This window comes from Leptopilina heterotoma, unplaced genomic scaffold (assembly GCF_015476425.1).
Source record: "Leptopilina heterotoma isolate Lh14 unplaced genomic scaffold, ASM1547642v1 Lhet_166, whole genome shotgun sequence".
Classification (NCBI taxonomy): Eukaryota; Metazoa; Arthropoda; class Insecta; order Hymenoptera; family Figitidae; genus Leptopilina; species Leptopilina heterotoma.
In genome coordinates, this window is record NW_025110882.1 from 1,733,034 (window position 1) to 1,753,797 (window position 20,764).

A 20,764-nucleotide genomic window follows, 5' to 3' on the forward strand; every position below is an offset into this window, starting at 1 on the left:
TTTAAAGAAATAATGACTGTGATATAAGTACAAGTACAAACCACAAGTATTATTATCAACTTTCTTTACACCTTAGCTTTACACTGGACGAGTGGACGATAAGAAATTTTATATTTAAACTCACTTTAAGGGGCCATTACGTCATACATTTTACACAATTTTTTACTCTCCAAATGTCACATTATTACATAATTTTACGCCGTTTTTTCTACATGTTGTATCCCATTTTGGGGGCGGTATCGATTGCCCAAAATTCAACTGTATACAGGAAAACTGCACTCGTTCAAGTATACAAGCAAAAAAACTGTATACAAGCAAATTTAAAAAATAAAATCATTAAATTAAATTTAAAAACTGTACAAATTTAAACTGCATACCGGTCAACTGACCTCAGGAAAACTGCACAAAAGCTTATTTTCTAATAAATTTATTAAAAATAAGCTTTTGTGCAGTTTTCCTGAGGTCAGTTTAACTGTATACAGTTTAAATTAATTTCATTTTTTTATTAAAATTTGCAATTTTTAATATTGTGCAGTTTTCCTGTGGTCAGTTGACCGGTATGCAGTTTAAATTTGTACAGTTTTTAAATTTAATTTAATGATTTTATTTTTTAAATTTGCTTGTATATACAGTTTTCCCGTGTGCAATCGATACCGTCCCCCATTTTGAATAATTACCACATGTGGTGATTATAGTAAAGATTTGGGTTATGCATTTTTTTAAAAATAAATTTTGAATAAAAACATTTTTTTAATTAAGCTTTTTAGATCGGAACTCGTAATGAAAACTTGTTATTCGTGAGAGCAAATAGGAATTTTATTACTCTTCATAGTTACTTATAAAAGTGGATTAAAAATGTTGTAAGAACCAGCAGAAATTCAACTTATTCGAGTTGTCAATTTAAGCTTTTTCATTTTTTCTCAGCGTTAATTTGTATTCTAAAAACACAAATGTGTTTGTTTCAGTTATTTTTTGAGGCAGTGAGAACCATTCGTTTCTACAACCGTATTAAACTTTTTTTCCTATCCCGTGTAAAAATTGTCATAAAAATTTTTAATCTCTATAACGTAATCCTAGATAATTTAATCTATATACTTATTTCTAATCAACTAGTTACTAGATAACCAAATTATACATTTTTTATATGTATAAGAGAATTAAAAGAGTAACAGTAGAACCAGGGCCGGATTTAGGGTGTCAGAGGCCCTAGGGCACTAGGGCCCTGGGGCCCTCTTACCCGGGAGCAAAATCAATCAAATTTAACACAATATATATTTGAAAACGTAAAAACAAAAATAGATATATTTATTTTGAGACTATTACAAATTATTCAATTAAATAATTTGTTATGGTTATCAACAATGTTGTGCAAACATTTTTCACATATTAACGACACTTTCTTGATTTTTTAGAAAGAAACTCTTCAATTATTTTGTTGGTATCCACTGTTTTTAATAATTCGCTTTCAATTGATAAAATAGCCAACGATAGCTGCGCAAACCGTCATTATTCGCATGCAGCTTGAATTGTAATTGTTTGAAATCGGACAATTTTCAAAAATTGTCGAACTGCAAATCAATTACAATTTATATTACATATAGAAACTGATTTACTATTATAGACAGGGTGTCTAACAAGGATTGAGAAAAAAATTCCCTGACTTTTCCCTGACTTTTTCCCTGACCTTTTACTAATTTTATTTTTGCTTTCTTGAGAAAAAATATAGTAACTGACATATTTAACAATAAATTAATATCTAATGATAGAAAAAAACGGTGATAAAAATCTTCTAAGTTTTGTTAGGTTAAAAAAATTTTTTATTCACAAAATTTTTTTAGAAATTTCCCTGACTTTCAATGAAATTCTCTGACATTCCCTGACTTTTCCATGACTTTTCTCTGACCGTTAGACACCCTGATAGAGCATTTACACATATACACTTCTTGTGACAAGAAGACCTCTTAAAAATTGGGGGCCCCTGACGACCGGGGGCCCCAGGGCACTTGCCCTTTTTGCCCTACAGCAAATCCGGCCCTGAGTAGAACCAAAATATTACCCAAATTTAGACCCGGGATGAAAGAAAAATTATTATTTAGAAATATAGGGTTCCCGTATGGACTTTTTATACATCCATGTCAATTGACATTTCTTTTCATACCAAGAAAATGTTATCTAGAATTAATAATAATAGAATGATTAAAGTTTCTTGGTACCAATATGTGTGTATGTATACGTCCGCATCGACCACTTTGTCCATTTTATTTTAGGAGACAATCGCAATTTTCTAAAAGTGGTTCAGAATTTTTATTTTTCTTTATTGTTGAAACCCAAACTTCAAAGTGTCCCACGTTAAATTATGCATTTTCGCTGACTTTATCTCAATTAAAACAACTAATAATCTTATTTTTAATTTCCAATTAACATGGAAACTATAATAATGGTTCGAAATTGAGTCAAGAATGTGCTCAGGTATTTAATTCCAATAGTGCCAAAGTGTGGTCCCTTTTCATGCGGACGTACACATGTAGCTTTGTTAGCTTTTGACCATGTTTAGTTTTCTATGACAAATTTCCACACGGAAGAAATAAATGAAGACAATGAGCCACCTTAAAGACATTCTTGGAATAAACATGGAATATAAAAAAGGTCTTTAAACCAACCCATGTCTTCGAGCTCACTGAGCTATATGATCGAACAAAATAAGTGACATTAGACCTGCTTATTATTAACAGAAATCTAAAAAAAGTTAATCGTTTTCGTGAGTGTAATGTGTTCTCTATTTGCTTCCACAAAAGTTTCCATTCAGTTTGTATTGATCCAAAAGTAAAATTAAGTTACCATACATTCACATAATCTTAATATTATTAACAAACATTGCTAATTAGACATTTATCACTTAAACTTCTTGATTTAGTTTGGCCAGAAATTTTTCTTTAATTTTAAACTTTTAATTTAATAATCCTCTTACTATTCTAAGAATCTGTTTATGTTTACAAAAAATTTAAGAAAAATGCAAGTTTTTATATTAGAGAATAGACGTGATTTTAAATGTTTAATTAAAATAATTCCTTTGTTTTACGAGAAACTTATTTTAAAATACTTTCACTTATAATAACTCTTTCTGCATTAAATGAATTTCTGCTTGTTTATAGTTGATTCTTCTTTCTTGAACATTTTATCATTAGTTCAAGGAGCCTAGTCTTCAGTTTATATTATTACGTAACTTGCGTATTTTGCAATTGCAAAAGCAAAAACACGTGTCAAACATTCCTCAAAAACACTTCTTGAGTAGTTGACAAAAGTGTAAGGATAGTTTCACTTACAGTTCTTAGCAAATCCTCATGTCATTAACGAAGGACTGACTCGACTTCTTTCTAAGTCCGAAGGCTTAAGACCGTCCAGAGAACAATTGGTACTGTAACAAAAAGTTGAAAATATTAATAAGTCAAAAAATGTATACATGCAGGTATACTATTTTTTAGAAACCAATATTTAATAAATTTTTATGAATGCTTTCCTTTTAAGGGTATGTGATTGTTATAGATGACGTGATTCCACATGTAGCTCTACAGTTAAAGATTTGATAAATTACACAAATTGAAAGCAAGAATACCTTCCTCTGATGAATGTGTCTCGCTCATATCATATATGTATATGAATGCAACAGATGTATTCATGGATGGCGTTACATATGACATTCTTGAAAAGAAAGCTGACAAAAAAATTTTTTTTAAACTAATAAAGACAAATTTCTTTAATTACAATTATATTTTTTCTAATAGTTATTTCTACGTAATTTATATTTGTTTCCTCATAATTATCATGTATAACTTTTTTCCAATTAATTTCACCTCAGATGTCCACTCTCTAAAGTCTGAATATGTGAAATTTCACTTACTATAAGTTATAAGTCGTCTTCTCGATCATATAAATAAGTGAATTTTCCACATATTCTGAGTGAAATGTCACTTACTTCAAGTGCATATATGCACTTATTGAACGAAAGAGCGACTTACAACTTACAAATATGCGAAGAGTCACATATTCAGATTTACAGAGCAAAAATCGTGTTTTTAAAAAATATTCGTGTGATGACTGATTTCCATTCAAAATTAACAGAAGTTACAAAGTTATAGACTTGAAGTATTCTCGTTTTATGCTAATGTATAATGTAATCAAAAACACGAACATTCTTTAAAAACATGTTTTCTGGACTACTGAGTTTAAATTATTATACGATCGAAAGTATTCACCAAAACAATAATATTTCCTCTATGAGGAAGCAATATAAATTATTCTTCCAAATTTTGTATGTCACCAATTAAACAATATCTAAGTACTAATTTAGATTCATTACTGAACAGGCAAATGCAAGTACCTTAAATCAGCTACAACTGCAATACTTGTATTCAGAGGATTATGTAGAGTTCAATTTAAAGATAACTAACAATTTTCCGTGCGGAGATTTTCAAACCGAGTCCAAGCTCTGAATTGAAAGACCGTTTTGATTTATGCCAGGATTTTGGTTCGATCCAAACTAAATCTTTTCAGATTCTTCATTTAGAGTTTGGAGTGCCCCAGCTTGGGCCTGCCTGGCGCCAGGACAAAATCCCCACACGGGTAAAGGTTATAAAATAAACATTTATCATTTGCATGGAATGAAAAAGATTGTGACATTCAGCATCAAAAATGTGAGTTGATGAATCAGCTAGTAAAATTTTCCTTACTTGGGAAAACTGTTATGTGTTAATTAATGTTGTCACGCATATATTGTAATCTTTCTCCCCCTCTTGTTTTTCTCTCGTAATAAACAACATTTTTGTGTATAAATATGCGAATTTCGAAAATGAAACTTTTTTAATAAAATGTCAAAACATCCGCAAGTCACAGAAAATCCTTCTATGGCTTCAGACATTTCTACAAAAGTTCAACTCAATTCAACAATAGTCCCTTATGAGAAAACTTGTGAAATATATTACATGTGGAATCATGCGACTTAAAAGTCACATGCCCTTAATTACATTTATTAAAGTCAGCTAAGCAAAAGCGTAGCTGTTGCACCGCCACAAGCTTACATGCATATAGATTAATTCAATAATTAAACTCGAGGATTATATATATATTTATGTATATTCTAACAAAAGCGTGCATATTAAAATTCCATTATTTCAAAATTACGGAGAAAAGACATCATTTGGATTTTTTGAAAACTTCATATTCCTTTCATTTTTCCAAAAATAACGTTTTAATAAGCACACTTTCACCAGAAATCCCCTTGAATACACTAAATGAATATGATTCATATTAAAACAAAGAATAAAGCTGCAATTGATTTTGAATTTAGCCCATAGAAATGGAAAACTATAAACCATACATAGTGAGATGAATTCAATAATTCAATAATTCAATATTAAGGACGGCGAAAGCGTGCATATATATTAAATTGTCAAAAATGGATATTAAGTCAGCATTTATCTGCATAAATTGGAAGAGACTTCTCATCGTACGAAAGTAAGCGCTGGCCTACGCAAAATAGACTCAATGCTTTTTTACACTTTCTATACTTGCTCTTGGAGTGATGAAAATAGTGGTAAATACAGAAATCTAATCACAATTGAAAAGATGGAAAAAATTTATGTAATCTAAATTATTGAAAGTTTTATTTAATACCGTAATTGGAATTCCACTATGATTTATTGCACTGAAAATGATTGCAAATTAGTGAAATTTGAATGATGATCCTTCGAGCCTATACATACCATATTATTAAAAATTGAATAACTTGTTAATGATCGATGTACTGTTTTTAAAATTTTCAGTAAATTTCTATAATTCTTTCAATTACTTGTTTTGATGATCCATTATATTATAGTCAAATCCATAAGATTTATAATTATTTACTACCATTGCTTATATGCCAATGGTCATACAAAAAGACGAATAATCAAGTAGTCCACATAAAATGTGATATTGCAGGAACCGTTCCCTAACGTAGTTACTTCTTATCAAAAAGTATCTTTAAATTTATTCCATAATTACATATTTATACCCTTTCGATTAAAAAGTCGAAATCTTTTAACAACTAACTAGAGAATATTTAATCAATAATGTATATGGGCAATTCCACGTGAGATTTTAGTCGACCTCTTAAAATCGACCAAAAATATTTTTTTTCTATTCTGTATAAAAAAAACATATACGTATTTTTTTATTTTTGTTTAATTGTCCAAATTTTCGAGTTATGAATTTTCGAAATTTTGGACTTTTAATTGTAGACCTATATTCAGTAGCTTATAAGTCCGAAAATATTAAGTTTAGGAAAAAGTTGTCAAAGAATGAAAGTTTTAGTTTTCTTTCGACTTTTAAGAAATGTAAACAAAAAAAAAATTTTTTTAATTTTTTTTTGTAAACAAATTTTTTTTTTTTAACTTTGGGCCGGATTTTTAAAAATTTTTTTTATACCTTATAATGTAGAGAAGATTTTACAAAATGTCCCGAAATGGGCCTGATGTGTTAAATGAGTTTTAAAACATTTTCAAAAATCACTTGCAAGCATCACAGTGGGATTTTTTAACAATTAACTTTTTAAAACTGTCTACAGCGTAGACCCTTTAATTTAAAATAAAGAACACTCAAATAGACTAAAAATTATACGCTGTAGACAGTTTTTAAAAGTAATTTGTAAAAAAAAATCCCACTGTGATGCTTGCAAGTGATTTTTGAAAATGTTTTAAAACTCATTTAACACATCAGGCCCATTTCGGGACATTTTGGAAAATCTTCTCTATATTATACGGTATAAATAAATTTAAAAAAATAAAAAAAAATCCGGCCCAAAGTTAAAAAAAATTAATTTGTTTATAAAAATTTTTTTTTTTGTTTACATTATTTCTTAAAAGTCGAAAGAAAACTAAAACTTTTATTCTTTGACAACTTTTTCCTAAACTCAATATTTTCGGACTTATAAGCTACTGAATATAGATCTATAACTAAAAGTCCAAAATTTCGAAAATTCATAACTCGAAAATTTGGAAAATTAAACAAAAAATAAAAAATACGTATATGTTTTTTTTATACAGAATAGAAAAAAATATTTTTGGCCGGTTTTAAGAGGTCGACTAAAATCTCACGTGGAATTGCCCATATCGATAATAGCAAGTTCCCATAAAACGGATATTTGAATATTATTTTTGAGGAAACTTTCCACAATATCTTATTATATGTTATGTGAGAGGAGCAGCCAATTATATATAGCATAAACTTTTTAAAGTTCAAGTCGAATATAGCGAATTGAAAGTTGCGACAACTTTTAACATATACGCGTGTTTGGGATGATTAAAAATAACGAATTTTTATTGTTAATTAATAAATGAAAACATTTGAACTACAATTGACACGTTTCAATATGCACGCTCTCACCAGGGCAGTCTATGAATATTATTTGAATAATTGAAAATTTCATAAATGAATAAAAATACCAGTTCAGACTAAAGAGATTATGTCTCTTTTAAATAAAAAACAAAACAACTTATCTAATTTGGATTCATAAAGGTTACAAGACATATAAAGGCTGCTGCGATAGTCTCTTTTTAGTCTTTTAAATGATTTTATCTTTCTTTGAATTATATAATATTTGAAATAACTCCAGTTATACTTTCAGTAAATTAAAAAATAAAGTCAGATTAATTTTCTTGACAGTGCGACTAATATTTTCAATTTACTAAATTTTACTGAAATCAGTAAAATCAAGTTATTTATGTTGAATTATGTTGACTTTTCTTTAACTCGAGGAGGAAAGTTCTTTTTCTGCTTTTTGTTAACAATAATTTTTTTTATCTCCAACAGTTATGTCTTTTACTTTTGCAGTAGATTGACCGCACGAAGCCGACATTCATCTAAATGAACAGTACATTGTTGTGAATGTAGTCAAAGTCTGAATAAATTGACCAAGTTAAAAATTTTAAGGAATTTGCAAAAAAAAATTTGATAGACAACTTTCGCTTTATACGTATATATAACTGCAATTTATGTAAAAGTATTTTTTGTATGCGTGTTGATGAATTTACTCAATTTTAATTATACAAATATTTTGTTGGATTATCTTTGGGACAATTTAAGATTTAGTGCACCTATTTGAAAAATATTTAGCCTCCTCGTGCATCCGTCTTTCCGGTCATTACTGAGCATAATTTTATAATTATAGTGGCGTGCTAAACCATGAGCAGATGCAAACTGCGAGAAGGTTAGAAAGCTATACAGAATACGTAGGCAAAGATAGAGCAGTTTTTATCGCAGAGTACGAAACAGACATAGAGGGTCAAGGAACTCATCGTACTCATATAAAGTCTCGAGAGAATTGGTTGGCAAAGGAACAGAGAGATCCTTACACTGTAACCAAGGGTCAGTGGGAAGGCTGTCCCGGTGATGGAGAGAGTGTTGGTGGTCCATTGAGGCAGATGGGGGGTAGTTGTCTTACCATGCCGCTAATAGATTGCTGAAGTATTCCCTGTTGCGATGTATTTGATGAGACGGAGGGTCGCCTTGAACCTCGAATACTGTTCATACTTGAGCTTAGAAGGTATGGAACACTGCTACTTGTAATAGGCATTCCCCCCTGAAACAAAGCGTTCATTTCTTGGAAAACATTTTCAAATCCTTTCTCATTTTTTTTTAACTCGGTTAAATAAACAAAGTTTAACATCATCTTCAATGTGGACCGGGATTACGAATAGCAAAGTTACCAAGTTAGGAGGCTGCTTACTTAGCATTGTTAGCTATATGCTCACGCATTGCACTGGAAACTTTTCCCGAACGATCCCGGTCCTGACAATTCTTACAAAGAAACTTACTATTATAACAAATTGTTGTTTATTTCAAAATTAAAAGTAACCTTTAATCAACATTTCTACTTATGCATTAAAAAAACTTGCATCCATATAAAACATTAAGGAAAATAAGGAATCTCAAATTTAGCACAGTTAAAAATATCGTCTAACTTTATAAAATTATAAATTTCAACAGTTTCTGTCAGCAGTTTCCTGTAAAATAAAAGACAGTTTTAAAGCTTCCTGTCCTTGAAGGAAAGTTGAGGAAATCTCTCCTAAAACTTGCAGTGGAAAATTCTTGTTGAAGTAGGTACATTTTTTGAATATTTAGTGTCTTGAAAACTTGGTTAAATATAATTTTAATGGAATAGTTTTTTACCGTAGGCGGAGAGAGATTTATGTTTGAACCTCTTCGTTCTTGGGGACCGGTGCTAGAATGTCGTCGTATTGGTAAACCACCTCCTGGTGTACCACCTGGAGAACTCGCGCAAGATGGAGCTATACGAATCTTTGGAGTCATTAATGTGTTGTCAGAAAGACGTCGGCATGTAAAAGTATTGGCTACTCTGAGAAAATTGTTGTCATTTGTAGACGATGATGAACCGAACCACCAACTTCCAAACATTCCTAGAACATTATTATTATGGAAATTATCCACATTCATTACAGAACTCTCGTAGAAAGATTCTACTGAATCATTGTAAAGAAATATCATGCAATTGTTTCATAGAAAATTTTTAAATTTTTTAAATTTTTTTTCTTTTTACCAACTATGCGACACCAGTTATGAGGCAATGTAAGATTATGGACAAAGGGGGGTTTAGAGAGTCAAAAAAAAAAAAAAATTGGTAACGTAATTTGTAGACGACTTCTTACAGAAAATATTAATTTCAACGTTTTATCTTACCAGCCATTGAATTTTTTCTCGTCATATTTTCAGCTGATGCAGTCATTGACATTGAACCTACAAACATTTTAAAGAATTACTTTTTGTCAACGATGCTTTTAGATGGTAAAATGTACAAATAAGTTTATTACATTCCTCATCACAAGAAAATGGGGACGAAAACTTTTGCCACAACATCTTTTTTGAATTTCTGTTTCAAACATACCAATGGAATTTTTTCTCGCCATGTCTTCGGCTGAAGATGTTTTTCTTTGCTCTATACGAAGGTTAGGAATGTTGAAAGGTGGAACATGCATGTTATCTGTACTGCATTGATGCCTAAGTGGTCGGCGCATATCTGCATCCAATTGTAATTTATTCCTTTGGTTCCTGTTATTAAAATGATGGGTATATTAACAAATTGGCTGTCCTTAGTATACACTGTAAAAAATTTAGGGAGTTAACGGACTCGGGAGTTGGGAGTTAAATTTTTCGAGTTAAAAATCAACTCCAAAAGAGAGTTAATTTCTAACTCCCTTCATTCAACAGCCGCGCGAGTTATTTTTTCCATGGGGAGTTAGCATTTGGGTGTTAAATTTTAACTCTCTTTATTTAACTCCCCTGGCATTAACTCTCCAGTGGGTGCGACTTTTATAGAATCCCCTGGGGAGTTAAAATTTACCTCCCTTTTTTTACAGTGTATGAATAGCAGGAGCTGTTCGTGTTAAAATTTTGTAGCTTTTTAAAATTTTAATTTTCTAAAAACTTGACAATGTTCTCTCGAAATGCGGAACAACTTTGAGCAATATTTACTTTCTTTACCTTTCTATTTGATTGAGCATTTCTTGTAAAACATCCAACAGTAGATTGAAATTTTCTAATTTGAGTGCCGGGTTTACTGTTTGAGGCAGCAATGATGGCATTACCCGTGTTGCCATGAGGTTAACTGATAGGCCGTATTTTTTGTCACTTAACATTAATCTGTAGATGCCTAAGTATATTATTATAGAATTATTTAATAAAATATATTTTTACAGCTTTTTTGTAGTTTTAAATATTAAAAATTTTCATAAATTCCTGAAAAAAGCACTTACTTACTACTCGTACAACTATTTCCGGTTCTTGAAGCTTCACATTCCACAAAAGTGGCATCACATCATCAATAATTTGTTGTTTTTCTAGGCGGTCGAGAATACTTGCCAGAGCTTTCATTAATATTCTCATATCAGTTGAATTTTTTTCAAAAGCCATTTTTATTTTGGGTAAAACAGTTCTCCTTATCACCATATCATCCAGAAAATGTGTCACATTTGCGATTGCGACGAAAGCTGCGCTCTAAAAATTAAACATTCACAATAAAATATCATCTGGTCACAATATAGCTTTTACTTATGTTCCCCATTTTCAATATTGCCTGACAATATTCAGGTGAACTTGTAATATTGTTATAGAGTAAATTTTGCAATATTGTGGCTAAATGTTGTAAGCTATTAAGAGGAAGAATTTGAAAAAAAAATTTAAACTCTTTTTTAATTTAAAAATATTCAGAATTCTTGTTACTGTAAACCAAAAAAAAATGAGAAAAAAATGCTAATAATACATTTGCTTTCGAACAATAGCATTTTTTCAGTATACTTTCTTAAAAAACAAGACACTTTTTAAATAGATATATTGTAAAATATAAACAATACAAACCTCAACTTGGATTGTTGGACTGTCAAAGGAAGCGAAAAGCATGGGCAATACTTCGTCTCTTATTACATCTAATGGTGTTTTTTCTAAAATAATATGTAAATTCTCCAAAAGTACAACAGAACCTTGAGTTGATTTTGGTATGGAGAACAGTGATCTATAATGTAAATTTAAATTATTTATTATGTCTTACATACTTAATTTACAATCATAATAGATAAACTATAAAATATACGACACAAGAAACAATTAATTTCTATTAAAGCTTTAAAAAAATTTTGTTTCTGTACAAGTTTATACGAATAAAAATCAAACTTGAGTCATAATTTCTAAGCTAATAATAATTACATTAAATAACTTGAACTGGAGTTCCATGTGGGTAGATTATAGTGGAGCAGATTTGACCAATCTAATGATTATAGTTATTTAAAACTTTTTCTGATTGGTTAATTAATTCTATTACACTATTTCACTATTCTACCCAACTGGCACTGCACTCTCACTCACAATACTTTCTTGATAATTAAAATAAAATAAAGTTGTTTTACCTGAAAGTGGGCAAGATAATTTTCTCATACTCTTCTGAAGTACTATTTTGAATAATATAAAGCATAGGTTGCAAAACAGCCGCAAAGACTTCCTGTGATCTAGACTCTTCTTGCAAATAAGGCCAAATATGTTGGTACCAAAGTTTCTGTCATAATTCAAATATACGTATATGAAGAAGTGACTTGACTTGTAAATAGTCGTGCGATTTATTGCCGTTTTTTCTTCTATACTTAATATTTTACTTACTCGAGGTATATAAGGAAGCGCTTCTTTAAGAGTTGTTCTGTAGAAATGAGCTTTTTGTGTTGGGTCTTTCATATTAATTACATCCAAAAATTGCAAGGCATATACAGATGGGTCACTGAATAGAGATATTAAACATTTTAGAATTGAAAAAGTCTTGTTGAATACAATTTTCATTTCTTTTTTAAACCACTTAATTATAATTACCTAAAATATTTAATAAGGGTGAGAAGTTGAGCCGTAGGTCGTTGCCTAGATTCTTTTTGCAAAAGCCTGGAAACAGCTTCTTGTAACGGCACAGGTACTCGAGGCAAAATATTATGCACTTGCTCTTCTAACTAAAATATCGATATAAAAATTTACTTTATTGATCTAACAGCATACAGGTCAGTGTTATAAAATTTTACAAAAAAAATTCAATTATGCTTACTGTATCCAGTTGTCTACTATATTCCGAACAATTATGATTCGCTTGTATTAAAGGACGACCGTAATTAAATATCGCGCAAATGACCATTCCAAAACTATACATATCACTGAGAATACTTCCTCTTTTAGACAGCTGCACTTCTGGCGCTAAATGAATAATTATAAAAATGATTACTAATAATGAAAGTTGTGGAAAGAAATTTCATTCAATTTTTAAATAAAATTTAAACAAAGTCTTATTCAACATGTAAATATCCCTGAGAAGATCCTGCTTTAGGAAATATATATATATAGTAGAAAATATTTAATAAATGCATTTCAATTCTAATTTACAGAATAATGTACCCAAGTAATCCAAGTTTGGTTGAGCCATTTTTGAAATTCTGTTGGTCCATTGTGGAAGTGGGATAGGCTCTGCAGCATCTTTATCGTTTAATCCACTCTCTGATAGTAGCATGTAAAAATTAAACAAACACTGATAAAATCTGTCTCAAAATTTGCAGTCAAGTTAACTGCCAATAACATCTTTTTGTCATGTATGTTCGTTAAGACACAATACTGTGCGAGTCTATGAAGCAATTAATTAACTTGATTACCTATAAATTCAAATCCAAACAATTTCCAAGTTCCTTTTTTTGTAATCATTATACTACTTGGACAAACGTTTCTATGAAGTATTTGGCGACTATAATGAAGAAACGATAATGCTTCTGTTATCTGAAATGAATTTTAACAAAATTTTCCAAGTTTTATTAGTACATATTGTAGAACAACTTTTGCAAATGCGTCTTTTACTATTAAAACTATAATTGATTCAATTGAACCAATTTTTCAGTTCATTCAACAAGTTATGCTCTTGGCATAACTCTCTTACCTGTAGGAGGCCGTATTTTATTTCCATGTCCAACAATTCATATTCCTTCATGTACATTTGACGATTGTGTTGTTGTTGTTGCTGAGTTTGCTGCCCTACAGTCGTGGACGATTGTGCTATAGATAATGCTTTTTGTTCCTCGTAAGCTAAAACATTGGCTAAACTTGCGAGAACAGGTTCAGAAGCAAATGCTAATGTTTCTTGGCACTGTTCCGCTGAGTGTATAACCTGGAAAATTTTTTAAAATTACTTTCTTAATCCATATTTAATACTGCGCTATAATAGAGAAAGGAACGAAATTCATAAGCTTACAGGCTGATTGGGGTAGTTTTAAAAACTGTTTAAGTAGGCATTGGATAAAACTGGAGTGTTAATCTTAGATTTGAAGCTTTTTAATTTTTTATTGCTTCGAATTGCTTATAATCTTAATTAATTAATATAAATTTAATAATGAAGATGTTTTGACATCTTTTTTTCAACACTCCATTTTTCTCTGTGCACAATTATTCATATACAAAAAAAAACTATAAATTCATTTGTGTCATACACCTACTTGCAAAATTTTTGGATGTCTAAATCGTTCCAAGTTTTGAACTCCCGCTCGTAAAGTTTCCGTAATAGTCTCTTTTCGTTTTGGTTTTGTTATTTTTTCAACTGAACGCTTTTCAAATAGAAATATTGAAACTTCCTACAATAAAATGAATATTTTATTTATTGCACTTATAAAATTAATAATTTAGGTATGTAACTTCAAAATTGACTAAAACAATTCAGCAATTCTCACATTACCAAGAATTTTCTCAATATTTTCTGAAACTACAAACTTGGAGTTATTGACTTGATAAACTCTAAAACTTTGTCTTACAAAATTCGCTTATATTGCAAACTAACAATGAAAGCTCACTATGAATTTAGTGCAAGCTTACCATAAGCACATGAGAAAAAGTTAATTATATTTGACATTAAATATTAGTGAAAGCTGTCCATAAAATTCAAGAGGAAGCTTGGAAATTCCTCTTTCAGAAATTTCATAAAAATTGAAAGCGGTTTAATGATAACATATGATTTAATAATGTAAACTCTCCCCTATATTATTAAGTGTTTCTCAATATAAATTCACAAAATCTCAGAATTTGTTAGTTTAAATTAGCACAGAAAATATTTTTAAAATTTCTGCACTAGCACTGTTGGCAACATTTCCTCAACATATTGCCCTGCCAGAACCCTGTCAAACTTTCTACACGGGTTATTGTAGTTGTATATTTTCTATTATTCACCTTGCCATCACTTTTTCGATATCCTTCAAGGATTTTCCAAACATTTTCTGGTCCAGCAGTTGCAGATTGTTTTCCTATTTCAAAATGGTTCAATATTGGATTTGATTCCAAAATATTTGGTGCAGCGCCACTACTTTTAAATTTGGAAAACATCGTTCGAGCGCCCATTCACGTTATTTCTTGATTACGACAATTGTTTTCTGTTATCGACAAACAAATATAAAATTATTTATATTTTTCAAAAATTATTATTATATCATAGTTTTAAATAAAATAATATTAATTAATTATTAACGGAATCAAGATGGCAATTTTTGCATTCATTTCGCACCAACACTTGCTTCCTCGTATTAAGTTTCATTTTATAATTTATGAATATAAAAATTTACATTTTTGTCTCACATATTATTAAAATTCAATTATTAAAATTCAATACCAAAAAACCATAAAAAGTCACTTAAAAAATGTTTTCATTTTTCACTAATTTTTAAAATATTAATAACTTAATTCTGTCCTTTTATAAAGTTCAAAAATAGACCATTTAATGCGCGTTATTGAAGCATGTATCAATGCACACTAAAAAAAGTCTTATTTTTAGCCTATTTTTGAGGCTCAATTTAAGGTGTAAACGGAGTCAGCCCCGTTAAACAAGGACAGACTTATGTGAAATACATGGGCTGAATTTAAGGTGTAAACGGAGTCAGACTTTTTTTTCCTGTGTGGAAATAAAATATTTAAAATTAAATGTCAATTTAATTCCAAAAACCAGTAAAAATTAAGTTTCTTAAAATTTTAATTTTTTCGACTCTTTATAATTTTGGCTAACATGGCTAACATGAAAAATGTTCAATAAGGAATCAAAAGATGCGTCTCAGAAACATTTTTTAAATAAAATATTTACAAAATATGTTCTTTGAAGAAATTTTAAAACGCGAAAAGATATAATTAAACTTGTTGAGTGAGGTTTAAAGATTATAGATTTTGTGTTCACCCTCCCCTTTGAGATCTACAATTTAAAAAGACATTTATCCCTTTAGCTGTTACAGAATTTCGGTAAAATGCTTTCATGAGGAAGCAAAAGTATTTTCGAAAGAATACAAATCATGCACAGATGTTGAGAATAATGTTTCATCTATACATAATAAAATTAAAGTTTTGTATTATTGATTAAATTATTGGTCTCTCCAACTTTGTCAGAGTTAATAAGATATCGATGTTGCGAAAATATGAGGGTTCGAATAAAATAACTTGATGGACATTCAAACGAACTTGCTAATTCCAGTCAAGTAGCATATAATGAGCGTCTCTGCCTTTCACGAATTTATTGCACTTTTAGGGCTTATCCGACTGGTATTAGAGCGTGAGACCAAGCGTCGCGTCGGTCAAGTTATGTGATTCGGACCCTGATGGAGATGTAAAAATATGTTTCAACTACTGGTTAAGCAAGCAGTAATAAGCATAACATTTTTACAAAAGAAAAATTTTTTTTATAAACGTTATTTTCGTCTCTTGGTATATTTCAATCGTTATCATTTGTACAATGCATGAAATAATGAATAAACCATCAGATAACACTGTTTTTCAACACTTGAAACAAAGTTGGCCAAAGTTTCAATCTGCTCACCACATAATTTTGTAAATATAATGCGACTGCAAACTTTCAAAAAAAAAATTTGTTGTCTACTATATAAATCACAGCATTTACATGAATATTGCTTGAGATGTAGTATATAATATATTTAAACGGAAAGTTCATGCAAGAATGCACTTAAATAAACTATATAAGTGTATTTAAATAAAAATGTCTTTTTTTGTCTCATATTACACGCATAGTGTATTTTGGAAAATTATTTGCAATCATTTCTTAAATTCTTCCCACATACACACGAATATCAAAACTTAAATTTAATTGGAATACCTAGAATTTTGTAAAGATAAGCTCAAATTTTAAGACATTAACGAAAAGCTCCGGAAATGTTTGTTGAAAATGACTATGTGAGAAAATATTCATTAAGTAGGTATTGGTGAATATTACAAAGTTAAAGTATGCCTTTGTCAGGTTCATAATATGTTTCCATGGAGACGTACGTGTATTTAACAAATTCGAATTAGAAAAGTACTAGATTTTGAAAAGAATTTTTACTTCAGTAGACTATTTTAATTTTAATAATCATTTTATTACTGTATATATGTAACTTTGAACAAATATTGTTCAGAAATATTGAAGTAATATATGCGCTTGCATTGATTTTTCATCTAGATAAGTTTATAATGTCAAATATTTCTAATGAACAAATAATTCCCTTTTTCATTGAAAACTTCTACAGACTGCCATTATACTCATGCAAGAAGTTGTGTTAAAAAACATTCAACATTTTTATTTTAAACTAAAACAAAATGAAATAAACCCACTTTTGGTACTTTAAATATGATGATTGTTATTTTATTGAAAATTTATTATTTCACATTATCTAGGTTTGCAGTCTTTCTAGTCCAAGAAAATGAATTTAAAATAAATAACGAGCAGTTGAATAAAAAGATTACCCAACAGTTATTTTTCTAATAGAGTATTTTAGCGAATTATATAACAGTGTAAGGTTTGCCAATAAACATCCAAACCATGTAACGAATTCGGTAATTCGGTAATTCGGTAATTTGAGTTGGTGATTATTGAAAAGAATAATTATTCTACTGGAAAAACGTTATAAATTTCATAGCTAAGTGGTTATATAAAATAAATGATCATCATGCCACAGTTAGTATAATGCAAATCATCTCTCACGTTTTTATAAATACCATACGTTTTTAATTACAGCAATTTCTGATCTTTTGAAACGTGCCTAGTTCGCCGGTCACACACACGCACACTCACACACATACACACACAACTAGAAACGCATATTACACGAAAAAAAGGAACGCGGTGCAAAAATGAAACGCGACTGGCAGGGTCCTTTATCCTGTAAACAGGACTATGCTTCCATCCCTGTGACGCATGCGTCAATTTTGGCCAGGGTAATACGCCTAGCCTGCAGCCTGGTTGCCTGGGAAGAGACCGTCAACTAGCGTAGCTCCCCGATTTCCCTAATTCCCTGTTTAGGTCAAGGTCGAGATTCCTGTCATAATACTCTTCTTGTTATCATCAATGCTTTCACCATAGCTCTCAATATACATATGAATACTTCTAGCAATTCAATTCTTCTTAATTAATCCAAATTATGTATATATTCTCACAATAACTACAAGGAAAAATAGTCACTTCAAAATAGTAAAACATAATTAATAATTAATATGTTCAAAATCATTTTCAAAAATAATAATTGAGATGAGTTGAAAAATTATATCTTGGCCTATGTAGATCATCAATTTAGTTTGGAGTCTATAACTGCTTGTCTAATATATTTTATTGGTAATTCAATATAATTATTAATTGAGCAAAATTTTGTCTAACAAAAAAATAATGCTCTGAGAACTAAATTTTATTAGCTGCGATAGAAAATAATTGGCTATCACAACAAAACACACATTATATAATCTTTCAGCATCGAATATCTATAATTTCCTGCAAAAATGTTTTAATTCCTTGAAATACTTAATAATACATAGGAACATAAATTTTGCAATTATATTTTAAGCCTATAGTAAATACCCCCTCGCGAAAGTTAGACACTCTTTCAACCCTCTTTTTATCCTCACAACCATACGGATTTTTCCAAATTTAAATTTTTCATGAATATTCAAAACAAATTTCAATTCCTATTTATCGCAATGGATTTAAAATTAAAATCAATCAAAAAATAATGTTTCTAGTTTTCAAAACATAACGCCTCTTAGCAAAACCTATTATATTTGCACTAAGGGAAAAAAGTGTGTCTTTTTCAAACGAGTACGAATTAAATTACTTATAATCAAATTACTCCAAGTTAATTTGAAATATATTGTCACACTCTAGCCACACTACGTGTATTATTATTATTATTACCTCTCTCTGAGTGTAGAAACCACTGAAGGATAGACGGAGAGGGGATGAAGTAGTGCAAAAGCTATAGGATCTCTCTCCTTCTCTTATTATTAACAAAATGTAAAGTTTTTAGTTTGTACCCTTCAGCGTATCTTGGTTGAGTATAAAAGGAAAAAAAGTCTAATATAAAAAATCGTCTCTTTCTTTCTCCTCTAATTGAAACAATCATTGGAAATTGTATCAATCTTTATACTTACACCTCGTTAAGTTTTAAAGGAACTGAGAGAAGTATCTCTTTCTCTCTCATTCGAAGATAAGACAATAATTTTCAGCAAGTTTGCAATGCAAAGCTCGAATGCTTGCACGGCAAATTCACAGCAAATTTGTGTCAAATTTAACAAAGAATGTCGTCCGGTAAAAATTTTGATTAAGAACTTGATATAAAATAGTTTCATAAATTCATTTTATTAGTGAATTAGATGACTAGCAATTAGTAAAATTCTACTACTCTCTAAATCTTTCTATACTAATGAAAGAGTGAGGATTCGATTATCCAATTGAATAATAATTAACAGTTTTAACTAATTTTTAGTAAAAAAAAAAAAAAATACTATCTGCTAATAGAAAAATCATGTAGTAAGCCGGATTACTAATGTGAAATAGTAAAAAATATACGACTTACTCGTGAATTTGTAGTTTTCTACTATATCAAATAGTAGAAAACTACTAAAAATTAGTAAAAACTGTTTCCAATTTAGAGAGTAAAAATTAGTAAAATTTTACTAACAATTTGTAATATTCTACTAATTGAAAAGGGGAGATAAGTAATAGTCCATAAAAACTACTAATAATAATTAGTAAAACGAATAAAAAAACACGCACACTACATATTTTATTTTATTTATTTTCAGTGACTCTATATATTCTAACGACTTCAATGAGTCACGTTTCACTAAAAATCAGTTAAAAATGATTAAAATAGCAGTCATTTTTCTCCCAAGTAGCACGTGACATTACAATAATTACTGTCTGACATTACTTGTTGTAATAAAAAATTACATTACTTACTTTGGGGCGAAAATTTTAATATTACTAACATATTACGTGCTCCTTGGGCTCTGATTGGACAATTAAAAAGCAACTCAACTTTTCAGTCATTTTTTAATTGGCCAATCAGGGAAAATTGAATGATATTTCTGTCATATTTAACTGATTGTCAGTGAAATTTCACTTATTGAAATGACGAGAATAAAGTCATTTACTAAAAATTATTGAAATCTCTTTAAATTGAGAATTGACTGAACCAAAATTTTAGACGATGATTATTTTTTATTTAAATATTTGTGGACAGGAAAGAGGATGCAGAAAAACCATGACCTCTAAGCAATCACTTGCTAATATCCCCGCATAGAAGAGGGTCCCACTGAGGGGTGGTATGGATACCTCTATCACTCCCGTCATGGGACATAGGGACGAAACTTTTGAATTATGTTTTTTTTTTTGTCTTAGGTATTTATAGTTTCAAATTAAAAGGTTTCTTTAAGTTTTGTGTTAGAAATATTTTTTTTGTTTCAGTTTAGTCCTTTTTGTTTATTACGTATTGTTGTTGTTGGTTTGAATTATGTGCTGGATTTGTCACCAATAACCCCAATAACGGAATGTTTGTAGGCGGCTTCCACGTTGAGCTTTTTCGGAAAGTTTTGACCCCCTTTACCATGGCTTAAAAAATAGATTTGTCTGTTGCAATAAGACAAATGCATCGTAAACGAAATCGTAATAGCCAATTGAAGAATTATAGTTAAAAAAGGATAAATATACATATATGCATATCCATCTTTAACTTATGCTTCCGTTTACAAGTCGTTCGCGAACGAGACGCATGAGATAGACAAGGACACAAATATATCTCTGTCCTTTTCTAACTCATGCTTTGCGTTCGCAAACGACTTTCGCGATCCTATTGTGTGCTTAGGCCTTTACTCTTGTACGTTACCATGACAACCTGCAGGCAGACAGGCTGCCTGCAGA

At 30.0% G+C, this 20,764-nt stretch overlaps 2 protein-coding genes and 1 long non-coding RNA gene across 10 annotated transcripts in view; 2 read left to right on the top strand and 1 right to left on the bottom strand.

Moving 5' to 3' along the window:
- The window catches only part of LOC122499122 (endothelial differentiation-related factor 1 homolog), a 43,389-nt gene that overhangs the window by 20,889 nt on the left and 1,736 nt on the right, over window positions 1-20,764 (top strand). The gene's annotated exons all lie outside the window — the stretch shown is intronic.
- LOC122499116 (SCY1-like protein 2) lies at window positions 1,769-18,876 on the bottom strand. 8 transcript variants are annotated; one of them, XR_006301305.1, is made up of 18 exons: window positions 17,558-18,847; window positions 14,776-14,975; window positions 14,052-14,186; window positions 13,499-13,726; window positions 13,221-13,341; window positions 12,970-13,068; window positions 12,626-12,771; window positions 12,403-12,533; window positions 12,199-12,313; window positions 11,952-12,097; window positions 11,407-11,560; window positions 10,806-11,046; window positions 10,534-10,702; window positions 9,938-10,101; window positions 9,733-9,789; window positions 9,205-9,452; window positions 8,336-8,614; window positions 1,769-3,415 (listed from the first exon to the last, which is right to left on the bottom strand). XR_006301305.1 is itself a non-coding variant. In XM_043607225.1 (18 exons), the coding sequence occupies exons 2-18, from the start codon at window positions 14,941-14,943 to the stop codon at window positions 3,389-3,391; spliced, it is 2,487 nt and encodes an 828-aa protein (XP_043463160.1). In that variant the 5' UTR covers window positions 14,944-14,975; window positions 17,558-18,848; the 3' UTR covers window positions 1,769-3,388. The 8 variants fall into 8 exon arrangements, 7 of the variants coding, with proteins under 7 accessions (XP_043463160.1, XP_043463159.1, XP_043463158.1 ...); XM_043607225.1 differs by having other exon boundaries at window positions 8,477-8,614; window positions 17,558-18,848; XM_043607224.1 differs by having other exon boundaries at window positions 8,388-8,614.
- Window positions 8,442-9,346, top strand: LOC122499124. Its single transcript, XR_006301306.1, has 3 exons — window positions 8,442-8,578; window positions 9,022-9,131; window positions 9,210-9,346. It is a non-coding gene; the product is annotated as an uncharacterized LOC122499124 (long non-coding RNA).

Bases quoted from the DNA above. Each gene is read 5' to 3' on its own strand.
- LOC122499116 (XM_043607224.1), bottom strand. From the start codon at position 14,943: ATGGGCGCTCGAACGATGTTTTCCAAATTTAAAAGTAGTGGCGCTGCA. The intron at 14,187-14,775 runs GTGAATAATAGA...ATTTTATTGTAG, and splicing joins ATCGAAAAAGTGATGGCAAG to GAAGTTTCAATATTTCTATT. The intron at 11,047-11,406 runs GTTTGTATTGTT...TTTAATTTTTAG, and splicing joins GTCCAACAATCCAAGTTGAG to AGCGCAGCTTTCGTCGCAAT.